Below are 16059 nucleotides of genomic sequence, written 5' to 3'. Positions count from 1 at the left end.
TGTTATCATGTTATCACCTGATGTGCAACAGGGCTTGCATATGGATGTGTGTAGAGAAGTGGGACCGTGTTTGTGTGTGCCTTTGAATATGTGCTATTTGTATGTGGGTCTCTAAATGTGCTACATGCCACAGTGAGCTCATGTGCATATACTGGACAGAGGTGGGACAAGGTGTGAGTGTACCAGTGGAGGCCATCACTCACAACCAAATCTTCCCTGGGGAGTGATTCTGAGTGGTGCTGGCCATGGAGGGTTCCTGTCTAGGGCAGCCCTGTGGCAACAGAGGGTGTGGAGCCTAGCAGTTGGGGGCAGGGGGTCAATAACACCTGGGACCAGATGCAGCGAGCATTCCCTCTCCCTACTGCTGGGAGGCTTCTTTTTTAATTTTTTTCTAAGATGTATTTACTTATTATGCATCCAAGCACTCCATCTGCATGTGTGCCTACACACCAGAAGAGGGCACGAGATCTCATTATAGATGGTTGTGAGCCATCATGTGGTTGCTGGAAATTGAACTCGGGACCTCTGGAAGAGCAGTCAGTGCTCTTAACTTCAGCCATCTCTCCAGTCTCCCCTCCAGCTTCTTAATGTTTCCCAGGCAGCCATATGGTGAGCAGGAAAGAGAGAGACCATGCCTACTTTGGATCTTTCACCCCATCACTAGAGAAAGGCTTTTGGTGATGTGTCAGCTGCTGGCGCTACAGGCAGCCTCCAGAGCCTCGGGCCAGAGTGACCCAGGAGTGGCCATAGGCAGAAAGGAACCTAGATGGGAATGTTCTAGAGCAACGGTTCTCAACTCTTGGGGTCGCATACCCCTTGGCGGTTGAATGAGTCTTTCACAGGGGTCACATATCAGACATCCTAAGTATCAGATATTTACATTATGATATATTAACAGCAAATTACAGTTATGAAGTAGTAATGAGAGTAATTTTATTATTGGGGGGTCACCACAACATGAGGAACTGTACTAAAGGGTTAAGAAGACTGAGAACCACCGCTCTAGAGCGCCATGATCTGGATATAGTGTCTCCTCAAAATGTTGAAGGCTTGGTAGTCAGGGGGTTGATGCTGTGAAGAGCTCAGATCTGAGGCCACTATGCTTTGGCTTTGAAAGGCCCCATCTAAGGTTCATCGGAGTGTGTAGCTGCCACCTGACATCTTTGGTAAGTGCTCTCTGGAGGGAGTCGCCCTCCACAGTGGATTATCCTAATCTGTTAGCATTATTCGGAGTGGTAGAAATGAGGATGTCGGGCCTTGATGAAGGGAGGAGATTACTGGGTGCTGTCCTTGGAGCCACATATTTTCCAGAGCTCCTCGTTGCCTTCGCTTCCTGGCTGTCACAAGGGAGGTGGCTCTTTCCCTGACCACAGACTTCAGCCATGATGCTCTGCTGCACAGGCTGCCAGCCAGGGTCTGAAACCCTAAGGCCATGGGCCCAAATCCTACCTCCTTTAGAAGGCGTATCCCAGGAATTTGTCACAGCGGAAAAGATAGCCTGGCCGAGAGCGCTGATTTTGTTAATGAGTTATCCCAATAATGAATTAATACTGAGCCGGAGGTGGGACCTAGTTTCAGGAAATAGTCATTAGGGAAATGTCTCTGAAGGGTGTTTCCCATCTCAGCTAGCCCTGTCTCCTCTGGCTCCCTCCCTCCCCAGGTATATATACGCAATAAGGACTACTGAGACTCAGACCGGCTGAACTCCCTGGAAGAAGCAGAGACCAGCTGAGCTGACTGGAAGAGGCTCAGACCAACCAATCATCTGGAAGGAACACTCTCCAACCTGTTGAGCTATCTGAAGGCTGTGCAGTGAACCCGAGGTTCCTAGCTTTTGGGAGTGGCCACCCACCCATGCTGTGGGGAGGGGGGGCTTCTGGTGATGCAACTGTCTTTGAGTCATTTCTGCCCCTGTTTGTAACCCCTCACCCACCCATATTCCTGTAACTAAACAATAAAACTCATTGCTTTATCAACTGGACTTCGGCAGTGTCTTAGCTTGCTTTCTATTGCTTTGCTATTGCTTTCCACAATCAAAAGCAACTTGGCTTGCAGGTTACAGTCCATCATCAGGGGAAGCCAGGGCAGGAACCTAGAGGCAGGAATTGAAGTGGAAACCATCGAAGAGTGCTGCTAACCAGCTTGCTCAGCTGGCTTGCTTATACAATCCAGAGGTGGCACGACCCAGTGGCTGGGCTCTCCATCATCAACCATTAATCAACAAAAGGTACCACAGACTTGCCTATAGGCAATCTGAGGCAGGCATTTTCTCAATTGAGGTTCCTCTTCCCAGGTAACTTCAGCTTGTGTCAGGCTGATAGAAACAACAAATCCCTAGATAGGACAGGTAGATCTGTACTTTGGTCTGTTTCCCGTAACCCATCCGAGGTGGTTAGATGTTTATTCTGTCCCCTAGAACAGTGCCACACAACACCCTTTCTCATTGTCCTAAGAGCTAACCCTGCTGATCAATCTTGATCTCAAAAGTCCAGCCTTCAGGATTAGGAGACAGTTTCTGATGAAGCCCCAGGCTACAGTGCTTCATCTTAGCAGCTCTAGGATGCTGCGGTGACTGGCGTGCACTGTCAGCTTGACTGGACTGAGACACATCCAGAGTCATGTCTGTAAGAATGTCTCCAGATAAGCTTAACTGAGGAGGGAAGACCCACCCTAAAGGTGGGCAGCACTGGGCACCAACCCCAGACAGTAAGGACAGAAGCCTTCTCTCTGCTTCTCGAAGGCAGTTGGGAGGTAATCAGCGAGTAGCCCCATGTTGTGGGAGCTCTATTTGTTTACCTAATGACATTTGGGGTGACTTTGCCATGGGTGTGATTTTCTCTGGATAAGGGTCATGCATCCTCTCTTGGTGGTCAGAGCCAGAGCAAGTCTTGTGGTTGGTCCTCATCGCCCTTGGGAGAGCAACGAGACAGCAGCAGCTGGACCAGCAGTGTCTGTCTTGCTCTGTATTCATGAGTTTGCTTTTCATTGCACCCCTTAATAAACTGTTAAACAGATTTTTGTGTCTCACTTCAGCCCCATGGTCCCATTGCCCAGCTAGCTCAGCTCTTGCCAGCATGGTCCTCCTCATGGTCCACACTCTCAAACTGGGAGCCTCTTCTTACCTTAAGTCACTTTTATCAGATATTGTGCCACAGCAATTAGAAAAGTGACACAAGGAACATCCCTACTCACGCAGTTGATGCTCTTCCCTAGTGTGCCCCATGTGCATGCACTGCCCTTCTCTCTGGGCTTTGGCTACAGCTGTCATGACATTGCTACCATGAGGACATTCTGTGACCTCAGAGTGTACCCTTCCCCCACCAGTAAGAAGTTATAGGAGAAATCTAAGTGGCCTTGGGAGCCACAAAGGACACTCTGTGTGCTTTATCACCAGCACTCACATGCCCATGAGGACCATGGGGTTTTCAAATGTGTTCAGTTTCCCCAGCGTGAGCAACAAACTTCCTGTCATTTGTTGCCCGCAGTTACACTTACTCTCTCTGACACATGGGTTTGCGACTAGGCCCAGGGATCTGAAAGCCTGCTCTGCAGGCCTCCACACATGGCCGGGTCTGCTCCCAGGCATGCCAGTTTGTCTGTCAGACTTCAACCAGTTTCCAGGGGAAGGCGTCACAGTCCAGGCAATGGGTGGTAGGTCAGTGTCCCTACCAAAAGCTCCTTTGGGGGCCAATGCATGAAACCGTGAGGCTGTGATGCCCAATCCAGACTGCTGGAAGATTCCAAAACTCTGTAAAATCTGCTTTGAAAAGCAGACTCACCTATCTCTACCTCCCCCACCACTGGGATTATAATGCGTGCCTTCAGTCAGCTTTTTATGTCTATGCTGGGGGACCCAAACTCGGGTCCTCATGCTTGAACAAAAAGTTCTTTACTAAGCCAGTCATCTCTTCAGCCCAGTATCGATTTCTCAATGTAATACTTGGTCTCGGGTACTTTCTTTAGGTCTCTGTTGCACTGATAAACAGAATAGTGATAGGTTGGTTTGCGTGGACGCAGAATGTAGCAAGGCTGCATCTCCGTTACGGCGAGCTCATCATGCGGCTGCTCCCACAGAGAACAGTTTAAGCTAGATGTCCACTGTGGCCTCTTAATAAACTGGAGAATGTCTGTATCATCCATATTCTTTTTTTTAATATTTATTTATTTATTATGTATACAATATTCTGTCTATGTGCATGCCTGAAGAGGGCACCAGGTCTCATTACAGGTAGTTGTGAGCCACCATGTGGTTGCTGGGAATTGAATTCAGGACCTTTGGAAGAGCAGGCAATGCTCTTAACCACTGAGCCATCTCTCCAGCAGATCTAGGCTGGAGATCTGCAAAGCTGGCTTTGATGACTTTATTCCTAAGATTACACAAACGGCCATAAGCACAAAAGGGTATTCAGCTTCATCAGAATGCAAATCAAAACTACCAACATCACTGCCTACCTGATAGGACAGCTGTCTGTAACACATGCTGGCGAGAAGCTCCAGACGCCACTGAGGAGACTGTAAAATGATGAAGCCTCTACAGAGACCAAGATAGTGGCGCCTCAAAACTTAAACAGAATTACCATGTGATCCACCATTCATTGCTGGATGCACAGCCAAAATTACTGAATACAGGATTTAAAGACATCTAAATGCTCATGTTCACGTCTTCACAGTAACAAAGTATAAGCTACCCAGAAGCAAGGTGTGGCTAACTATCAGACTACAAAAAAATTTCTAAAATGATCTGCATGAATAGGCCTTGAGGACAAAAATATCACAAAATGAAAAATTCTGCATGATTCCTTAGCCATGAAATCCTTACAGCGCAGAATAGTAACGGCTGGGAGTCAGGTGTTCAGTGGGGACAGAACCAAGTGTCCGGGGTGAAAGGGTTCTGCACCATGGCTGGGCTGCAGAGGTGTGAAGTGATACCTCCAAGGACAGAACACATGATCACAACCACACACAAACCTAAGGATACTCTCTACTGCATCATCAGTAACCTGTCATGCTTCCTCTTTTTTTTTTTTTCTTAGCATATGATCTACTCTGACTTTTTGAGAACAGGATTTTATTTTTATTTTATTAAAACGGGTTTTTTTTTTTCTTGACCAAGTCCAAGGGTTTCTGCACTTGTTAGGAGTAGAAGAAAATGTAGTCAAATCAAGCTAACATTCTCAGCAATGACAAGAAGCTGAGAACATCCAGGTTCTCTGCAGAGAATGGTGGATCTCCACTCCAAGCACTTCCTTTGAGTGGTCTGCCCTGCAGGCAAAGGGAACATTTTTACAGCTCACCAACATGACTAGAATGGGCACACTTCAGGAACATGTTTGGAATGGGTTTCCGGTGCTGTCCTCCAGCTGATGCTTGGATATATAGCCCTTTATGAACCCCGGGCTATTTTGATAGCCAAAATTTAAGGATGACCCACAACTCGGCTATGCGGGATGTAAGGCTCAGGTAACTGGAGCTTGGCCCCAAGTCCCCTCCTACTGACTGCCAACACACAGCCTTGGCCTGACAGACAAGGCATGGTTGCATGTGTCCCACCTGTCTTATCCTCACTCACAGCCACTGGCCAATGGAGGTCTGTCTGGGTCAGGTGCAACGTGCACTCCCTTCTCAAGAAAGCCAAGGAGCGAGCTACACAGGGTAATGGGAGAAAGGCGATGGCCCGGGCCAGGATGAAGCCTAGCTCCATGGCACACTGTCTGACTACTCTTTGAACCCCTACCCAGGAGCAGTGCAGCTTTATAAGTCTTCATTCTCAAAACAGACTGGGAAGACAAGATCTGCATGGAACAAAGCTAGCAGCTGCAAGGAGGGGTGGGACAACGTGGTGCTGTGGCTGATGTCTCCATGTCTCGGCTCTTGAGAGCACTGCGACAAAATTTGCATTTCTTGCAAGCCGTACAATTACATATGAATGCATTAGTAGTTCTACGGAGAGATGAACTCCCCAACTTGCCCAGCAATGTCCTGTCATCGTTTGGTCAGTTCCAAGTCCTAAAAAACAGGACAGTGGAGAGCGGTGACCTGATTTCACGGTTCCACTAAGGAAACACCTATGCTGCAGCTTTGGGCTGCCCAAATCCCACCCACCCAGGACTAGTCACTGCCCAGAACAATGTGTGGGGCCCAACAGACGCAAGAGGAAGTAAATTCTTCAGTCAGGAGAACCTCTTAATATTTTATTGACAGACTTTTTGGTTACAGTACAGTTTAAACACATTGTTTGCTATGAAACCACACAAATGATACACAAACAGTACATTTCTTTTCACCTATGTCACTACTATTTTTCACATATACAGCCTGCAAGAGTTCCCAAGTGGTTAATGCCAAGGAAAACTGGAGTAAAGCACAGCAGTGTCACTCATACGGGAAGAGCACGTGACTGACAGAAACAGTGAGGCCAGAAGAAAGCAAGGCGGTGTCTCGTGGTTTCTAAGCAGCCAGCGCACTTCCAGCAACACAGCCCGCACTCCAGGCCTGCACAGCAGGGAGGCGCACACACATTAGACGACGAGGGCCATATCAGCAAGGGCAGTGTAACGGCCACACGGCCACCACTTCCAAGCGAATGAGAGCACGCTACCACTAACACTGACCCACGCCCTGGGTCCTGCAAAGGTAGAGGAGTAAAAACAGAGAGGGCTGGTTAATGACATGCAGACCACAGCTGAGAGGCACTGGCATCTTTAGGCCCAGAGTCAAACTGCAAAATAACAAGCAAAAAGTCAGGCTCTCCAATTCAGGTTCTGGAGGAGCAAATCCCAAGGAAAGACCTGTCGAGGCAAAAGGGTTAGAGAAACTGGAGATGTGGCCCTGGTGCAGACATCCACAATGTTCCCTCCTGACAGAGGGAACCTGACTCAATTATCAGTGGCCACTGCAAGCATGGAAACCATGGAAGTGGAGGGAGAGAGCATGCAAACAGGAGAATTGCTGGGAGGGGAAACACCTCAGGTGTGAAGAGGGAAGAAAGCAGAAGGTGAGGAGGGAGCCAGAGCCCTGGCTAGGGCTGGGGAGTAGAGCCAAGAGTGGAGAAGAGAACACAACATCAGACACTCTTAAAGCAAAAGGAAACCACTCTCCACCACTGCTGCACCTGCAAATTAAACAGCAGAATTAAAGCCTAGGAGGGAAGTCCTCACAGAGGACACAGCTCTGGATCCTACACCTGTGAAATGTAAAGAACGAGCGGTTATGTGCTCCTCAGGGGCCAGTCAGTGTGGGCTGGGTGCAACATGCTGTCTACAGTGTGTGTGTTCGAAGACAACAGTGCAGAATGCAAAAGGTGTTAGTCCCCAAACCAGCCTCCGCTGCAGGTGTCCTTAAAATAAAAAGCAGTTTAGCAGGAAGTCATGTAAGAAGGTCAAGAGGTCTACTGTCTAGAGCACACTAAACTTCCAAACACACAACACAATGACATGCACCTGCCCATCCCACCTGTGGGACTTGTGAGACAAAAATTACACAGGTCCTCTCCAAATTGCCTGCCTTTCCCCACAAACCTTTTCAAATCAGTAAACTGAACCAGGGAGAACACTTAGAACCTCTCCCTACGGTAGGTCTAAGGGACAAGGAGAGAGCTGTTCAGTGAAAATGCCTGTCCTTTCAGCTGACCTACCATCACACAACAGATAGAGTAGATGATCAGCAGTCTCTAGGAAAGTCAGGTGAGGTGCGTTAACAAGTGCCCCTTCCTGATACTTGATACCAACAGAAGGTATACCTGGGATCCAATATGAATCAGTGGATTACTCTGGTTCCAGTACACAAAGCCATGGGTTTGTGTACCTAAGAAATTAGGCATTTTAAATGACAAAACTAAATAGGTTGCAAAAAACCTTACAGAAAATCCTTAGGATTTAATAAGTCAAGGCTAACTGCCTTTCAAAGTTTATACTTAAGAATGCAAAAATAACACTTGACAAATTTTAAAATACCTAAACCATCATGGCAGTATTATTAAACATGGTAAAGTATCTAAAGACTCTCCCATAACTAAGCTAAGCTTCTAATGGCTTCCCCTGTGGGGAAGGGTCTTGTTCTTGTCCACCCTGTGCCCCATTAGTTAGTTCCTTTGCAGAGTGCCTCAAGGTACAGTCTCAGAAAACCAACACCTTTCCCACTAGCTCTCCCAGGCTTTTCTCCCTCTCTGAAAAACAAAAACAAGTGGGCAGGAGATTAAGGATGCAAAGTCAAAGCTGGGTCCAACAAGTAAGAGGCAGGAATTGAAGCGGATTCTCAGGAAGGAAAACAGCAAGCATGGAGCCGCCCTTTGTGACCCAAAGCCTGGCACAGGGATGTGCTTACTGACTCGTTCATTTTGTTTTGGGTCAGAGGACACAGAGAAAAGAGCCTCGGAGTACCCAACACTGACCAAGAACAATACTTAGCTTCTGCACAGACCTCTTGTGCCTTTACATCACTAGGACCTATCTTCGACTAGCATCGAAGCCAATGGTCTACATCAAGCTTACCTTCCCAATATTGCCACAAGGAAATAAAAGACAAACAAAACAAAAACCAAAAGACAGAAGACGGGGATAGTCTTTAAGTCTAGTCCTCCAAGAAAGACCCTTCAACTGGCCTATGTCACTCCAAGAATTCCCTCACATGCTCATCTGTGGGGCTCTTCACCTTACTGAAGGACCACCATTGGGGGTCCCATTGGAGGTGTACATCACTGACATTCCCATCCTTAAGATTTGCTCCTTGCCCACTGGATCATTGTCCAGTCCTCCCTCCCATGCCTTTTAGGTTCCCTGCCGGCTTCCGTGAGCAGCAAAGTCTTCTTCTACCTGCTTCAGGCAATGTTGTTTGGGGGGGGGGGGGGGCCAACCCTGGGTGCAGGACCTAAGCTCCATCCTGATTCAGACAACCATCCCAGACCTTTGCACATCACATGAGAACTATCCAGATGAAAATGGTTATGGAAAACCCACCTCCCACCCCATCCACCACACTCCTCCACGGCAAGGTACGGGCGCAGGACCTGAATAAGAAGCTGCCTATTTGGACTGGGGGGGGCAGGGTGGGAGTTTACCTCAGAATCTTTTTTGAAAAAGAAAAGGTAAGATTTTCCCCCTCAAGAAGAGTTTCAATATAAGGATTTAACAAATGTGGCCAAGCCAAGGGCAACACAAGGTTATGTTGAGGTAAGCAGCTAAGTGAACTCACAATCATTACAGCACAAAATAAACAAGGCAAAGAGGGAAAGTTATTTGTCCCCTCCCCCTACTCTCTACCTAAGGACAGATGCGAGACTCATTCCTTCAACCTTCTGGAACTTGTGAACAAATAATACACAGATGAGGGTTAATGTATTGACTTACTACCATCTTTATGAAAATCGAATGTACACAACAACAATTATGAAAGTGTCTCCATTAAACTTTGATAAGAAAACAAAAAAAAAAGAACTAACAAATAGCTAAGATGTTGCTGTTTGAGTTGAAAGCATCTCCAATAACACTTTAATCTTAAAGGTCCATATTTACACAGTATGCTAATGCTTTTCCTTCTCATTTTAAATGCATGATAAAGAAAGAACAGAGATAATGGTTGCAGCAGATCTTCCACGGGTTGAGTTCGGGTAGTGGCTTGACTTCACTGTAAGAAGTGCACTGCAAGTGGGGAACGTTCTTTCTAATTCTGCTTCTTTCACTTTCTGTGCTTTCCTTCACAGAAGTTAAGCCTTAAGGCTGGCCCTGCCTGGTCTGACAGTCCACACCAGGTGGATGTGTACCAAGGCCAGAGTGAGTGGCTGTTCTAAGCAGTGCGTGGAGCTGGTCTCTCAGGACACTGCAATATAGAGAAAGCTAGCTCATGTGTGTAGACAGTTAAGGGACACACATGCTCCTGGATACCTCATCACACACAAAGTGGCCCTGAGGCCTGAGGTGAATAGTGGTGCTGATGAGGTGGTTTCCTTAAATGACTTCAATGCGTCAGTGACTACTTTTCAAACAAATTAAAAAAAAAAATGTAGATTTGGGTTTTAAAGGCCCAGCACTCAAAACTATTTCAGAAAGAAGCAAACATCTTAAACTTCTTTTACTGTGTCCTAATCTTCAATCTCCTACAAGGCCTCTATCTTGTCCAAATAGAGCTAACATATTATTAAACTCACCAATTTAGTGAAATATCTTAAACGACCCCTGTGTCTAAGAGAAATGAGTTGGAGAGACAGTGGGGTGACCAGATAGCACTTGGATGAACTGGGCATGCTTGGTAAAGGCCCAGTGGGGCTGGCCCTCAATGCACCTGCCAGGACTGAGGCAGAGGCACTGTGGTCAGAGGTGGCACCATAGACACAAGGTCTTCTAGAACATCCTACACATGCCTCACCTCAATTGCCTGGAACCCAAATAACTACTATATTGCCCCCAGTGCTCCTTGCCAGCATATAATGTCATCTCAGAATTGGTCCTAGCAGTTTCACAGGGCCTGGAATACCATTCTCCAGTTGTTAACACTGGCAACTTAATTGAGAACGTAATGTAAAATGTAACGTAATGTAGAAGCCAGCTACTTCAAATCCTACACCCACTCCTCATTACCCAGCGTCAGTAAGTGACAACAGACTTCTATTTCCCTTAGTCCTATTAAGGTATGAAAGATAAAATTACAGGTATAAAATACAACTAAAAAGTCCTGAGTGTGTCCTAGTGTCATTGCCCATTTTAGAGTATGTCCCAAACACTGAAGCGTTCATGGGGGAAACATAATAAGGCACTGTGTTCAGTGTCTGCCCAGCATGAACTTCCACGGGATGTTTTGTAGAAAGTCTCGCCTGGTAGAACTGACCAAAATGACTAATGTGGACAGACACACTTATCTTGGGCAGCATCAGCCCTGCTGAGAAATCCATCCCTCACACATGTGATAGAAGGGCAACCCAAAGGAAACTCAGAGCCCTGGAGGACAGTGAGGTAATCAAAGCAATGACAGCACACACTACAGAGCTAGGGCATTTAAAAAGCAGAAGCCCAAGTAGGTCTGACTACCTTTCAAGCTGTGCCTCAACCTGTGCCAAGAAACGAGGTCAAGAGGACTGCCTGTGAGGGTGACAGAGCCACTGGAGCTGGAACTCCCTGCGCTTGCTTAGCTAGCACTGTGCCCACCTTAGAGTTTCTGCTCAAACAGGTAGCACTTTGGAGGTATTTACAAGAAGCAGAATTGCCACTTCCATGGCACCATTCCCAGCCACCCATCTCACACCCTGGCTTTCCAGGGCAGGTGAGTGTCAATCAGAATCACCCGAATTTTTACCTATGCTTTACCAGAGCCTGTGAAGGCTTTCTGAGATCACTCCAGTTAAGCCTGGTTGAGAACTCTTTTCTAGCCTGTATTGAAGATAAGTGCAACCATTATCAAATATTCTTTACTGTGGAAAAATCCTTGGAATTCGAGCTGGTAACATTCTTTCCTGAATCTAAGACTGAGACCAATCACATAGTAGGATCATGAAGAACAAGGTCTACATGCATTGTAAGCACTTGGAAACAAAAGAACACAAGGACAGAGTTCTGTGGACAACAGAATTCAAAGCGATCCAACACGAGACTCCAATCCCATGTCCACCAGTTTAACTCGCTTCTAGAAAAACTCTGTGGCTGGTTGGTGTGCAGACAAGATGGCAAACTGCAGACCGGAGAGACCTACACTTCTGGAGATCCTGTGCCAACCTATAGCTTCCTTGAAGAAATTCCACAGTGTGTGCAGCATGAGGTCAAGTTTTCCCATTCAAGATCACTCCACTATCAGGGCCACATTTATGTGGGACAGATCAATCATGTGCCTGTGGAAATTTGAAAAAACAGTTAACACAAACTCTTGATGACAGTAATTCACCAATGTGCACAGAAGTGAAGTAGAACCTAATGAGAAAAACCCGAGGTATATGAAAACAGAGGGGGCCTTCTCCAGACAACAAAAGCAGATTATGGAAAAGATGTATAGCCATGTTCTGCACCTCTATACAGTACAGTACAGCACTCCCCTCGTCCCATCATCCCCCTCACTCTGCAGTTACCAACTACAGAACACAGAGGCTACCTGTGGAATTTCTGCTGAAATGCTAGTGCGTGGGCTGGCTCCTTGAACTTTGCTATGGCTTTCCGCTGCTGAGGAAGCATCTGTAAACTCTATGGGAAGAAAACAAAGACAATGGCAATTGTGACATAGACTATGAGCAATTACATATTATAAGTTTCTATACAGAGCAGTAGGCGAGGTTGTCACCTGGAACATGAAAACAAGCTACCTGTCCTTCTTTGCCTCCCAGCAAAGCAATGCTGCTGATTAGCTGGGGAGTAGCACATCTACCCTCTAGCATGATATTCAGATCTACCTCTACCCGGCCACACCAGCCTCCCACTCTGAGACTAACACAGGTACCCACGGGTAAAAACTCTTTCCCTATGCCTTTTGATGGTGTCCTCATCTGTCTAAAGAATGGCTCTTATCCTTGGTTTACCACAGGGTAAATGGGTTATGGTCACATGGCACTGGACACAAACATATTCACCAAGTGTCCACTCTGGGCGAGGGGCCGTATGCATGGATGGCACATTGTGCCCCCAGAGCTTTGGATTTTTCTCAGTTCTACATTTCTACAGATGTAGCAAACCTGGTTTGCAAGTGAGACCGCTGACAAAAGCTGCACACTGAGGAATGGCAAAACGGGGATCTTAAGAAGTGAACGCAGGCCCCAGAGCCTGTTATCTCACTGCTCTGGCTGGCTACCTTTCCAACAGTCAATGTGGCAGTGAGAAACAAACTCACAAAGCTGGGCATTTCAATCTAGTCCACAGAAGTACTAGAACAAACAAACATGCTAACACAGAAAATGAAAATCTGGCCAGAGGCGGGAATCAGATGCCAGTTATCACTACATTATGGGTCAAATCCAGTACTTGTCTTTAAGTCATTGTCACTGAGCCACATGGGGAGGAGTGACTTTTTGTTCTCAGATACCTGAGGTTCATGGGGTAAAAACTTAATTTTCTTATTAAAACAATTTCAGGCAAAACCTAGCAAACAGATTTCTTCAAGCAGAGGGGCCTTGAAGTAACAATGTATTTACTTCCTTGGTTCTAAGCTTTAACCTGGCTCTGCTCTCAGAACAGAGTGACTTCTGATTCACAGGTCTCAACTAGCTGCACCCTCTCCATCTGAAACAAACACCAGGAGCCTTACGCCTCATCTATCTCTTGCTCCTTTGGTCTAGAAGAGCTGGGAGAGTGTTGGGCAGAGCATGCTAATGGAGATCAGTAGTTTCTATGGGATCACTGCCTGACGAAACACAATTCTCAGTTCTGACAGGTACTCAAGTATGGTTTACCATCACTCTCTCAAGTAAAAGGCTTGAAAGAACAGATATCCTCTTGGCCAACACCGGTACTAAGCAAGTGAGCACTAGGTGGTGCCATATCCAAAGCACATCGACCCTACATTTCATTTTGAAACAACAAGGTATAATTCCCCAAAGAGAAAAAAACACACTGCTTCTTCTCAAAGCAGGACAACAGTGATGGAGATCTAGTTCTACCACTTAACACCATTTCTTTGATATTTGTATTTAAACCTGTCAAAGTAATCAATCACTCTTGAAATCACATTTCTATCACTTAAAAAATTATTAAAAATTGAGCGTGTGTGTGTGTGTGTGTGTGTGTGTGTGTGTGTGTATGTGCGCGTGCGTGCGCGTGCATACGCACAAGGGTGCCCAAGAAGGTCAGATGTATTAAATGTTTACAGGCAGTTGTAAGTTACCTTATGTGGGTGCTGGGAATTGAATTCTAGTCCTCTTGAAGAGCAATACAAACTCTTAACTGCTGAGCCATTGTTCTAGCCCTCAGTCACTTCTTTACCCATTAAGATACTACCAGACCTTGGTTGCTAAATGTCTTTAACCCAGAACTTGAGAGGCAGAGGCAGTTGGATTTCTGAATTCAAAACCAGGCCGGTGTAAAGAGTGAGTTCCAGGACAAGACAACCAGGGCTACACAGAGAAACCCTGTCCTGAAAAGCCAAACGAAGGAGAAAGAAGAGAGAAAGAGAGAGAGAGAGAGAGAGAGAGAGAGAGAGAGAGAGAGAGAGAAGAAAAGGGGAGGAGAGGGGGAGGTGGGATGAGGAGGAGGAGGAAGAGGAAGAGAAGGAGAAGGAAGAAGAGAAGGGGGAGGAGGAGGAGGAGGAAGCAATTTGACAGATGCTGAGAAAATCTACACAATCCTACTCAAAACCATCCCACTGACCTAACACCAGTAGGAACCAAACTGCTCTGCTTCCAGGGTGAATAGGCCTTAGCCCATCAGTTTCTCAGGGACTCCCAGAGTGCCATACAGCACTGAAGCTTCTAACTCATCTAAAGGGTAGGCACGTCACTGATGTAACCTAGAAAACTCCCCATTGGCTCTCAGGCCTTCCTCTCTAACACATGCCATTTATCAACAGCAGCATCTCTTCTGCTTGGGATTGAGGATGGCCACAATACACTTTATTTAAAACACAATTATTCTGATTGTTTTCAGAACACACACACACAAAAGTGGCAAATAAAAGGAGGGAAAAGCCACTTAAGAGGTTTATATTAATCAAAGTACAAAATTTAGTGTATAAGACAAGTAAGACAGAGGTCACATTGTTTCAACTATTTATCTCCAGGCAGCCTGTGAGTCCCACTTGACCTATCTGTTGGGGATCACCAGAGTAATGAAAATACCCAGGGCTGTTATGCTGAAGCCAGGGCACATGACAACAGTGCTACAGCTGCCCTCACACTTAGGGCATAAATTCTGGAAAGTGGGAATACCCACAAGACCCAATTATAAACACTAGCCTTCATTTAGCAAGCACCTGAGGACATGGTGTATAACAGTGGTCCAGGCTCTGATGATGGAATCTGGGCTATCTGGGCCATTATGTCAACCAGAATTTTCAATTATTAGTTATTTTGCCTCACATGCTACTACATCTACAATCTTCTATTATTGTTTCTACAAATAAACCATGCTACAATCAACTACCCAGAAGGCATCTGTCCCCTGTTAGACAGTCTCAATATGTACCCCAGACAGCCTCAAACTCGTGTTCCTTCTGAGTGAGTTTCTCAGTGCTGATATTACAGGTGTGCACCATCAGAGTGGCTAAAACCATCTATTCTTAAAGACAAAGCGTTACCAACAGCTGGTACAAGTGGGAGCCAAAGTCTGGAGGTTAACTTCTCAATAATAAATACTAAATTAAATCTAACAGCCTCCCAAGAATCCCATAATGAAGGAAGGTATCATTAAACTCAAATACCTAAACACTAGGCTCAGTTTTAGAAGGCTTTCTCTTCTATTCACTTTAAGACCTCTTAATAGTAAATAGGAAACATGTCTGTTTGAGACAAGCTCAGACCTGAAGCATCAGACTCTGTCATTTGAAAGGACATGACAACAAAGTGCAAGTTACTGCTGCATCTGCCCTGTAGATACTAAAACAAGCACTAGAATTGTGAATATGTGAGAGAGTTTCAGAAAAATAAGACAAGGTAGCTAATTATTTGAAATTTTGAGAAATTATCACAAGTAAAATGTGATTTGATAAAAAGGATAGGTATGTGTACACATGTAAACTTCAGAAACAGATTTCAAAGGATAATATGTTCTACTAGAGTATTTACTTCTAAAACTTTGAAAATAAGAATCTGAACTCAGTATGAGGCACGCATCAGCACCTTTCTTCTCCAGTACCATCCTACTATAACGTAACCCACAAGGGTCCACTGTGCTCACGTATGACACAGTAGTTTTATCTGGAGAGATGACTCACTGGCATCATCACCACCTGCAGGCAACCCACCTGGATTGGCCCCACAGACATCAGCAGGCTCTTCAGCTGGGCATCAGTGGTGGATGAGGACAGTCCTTCCACGGACACCACACAGGGCTGTGGTTTGCATTCCACCACTCGAAGGTTCTGCTTATTTGGCATTAGGCGCCCTCGGCCCATGGGACCTGCTACTCCTCGGCCTCGTCCATGCATGATGGCCTGAAAATG

General features: G+C 46.1%; 1 protein-coding gene across 5 annotated transcripts in view; it reads right to left on the bottom strand.

Annotated features, from left to right (window-relative positions):
• Positions 1–6170: 6170 nt before the first annotated feature.
• The window catches only part of Rbm33 (RNA binding motif protein 33), a 106301-nt gene continuing 96412 nt past the window's right edge, over positions 6171–16059 (bottom strand). For all 5 annotated transcript variants that reach the window (XM_085691101.2, XM_048440186.3, XM_048440187.3 and 2 more), the window contains 3 exons: positions 15862–16050; positions 12070–12158; positions 6171–11812 (listed from right to left, as the gene is read on the bottom strand). In XM_085691101.2, the coding sequence (XP_085547227.2) occupies positions 11764–11812; positions 12070–12158; positions 15862–16050 (327 nt within the window). In that variant the 3' untranslated portion in view covers positions 6171–11763. The remainder of the gene's footprint in view (positions 11813–12069; positions 12159–15861; positions 16051–16059) is intronic.

Source organism: Myodes glareolus, chromosome 6 (assembly GCF_982192425.1).
Source record: "Myodes glareolus chromosome 6, mMyoGla1.1, whole genome shotgun sequence".
NCBI classification, from domain to species: Eukaryota; Metazoa; Chordata; class Mammalia; order Rodentia; family Cricetidae; genus Myodes; species Myodes glareolus.
Note: the sequence above shows the minus strand (reverse complement) of the source record. Positions and strands in the feature narration are given on the sequence as shown.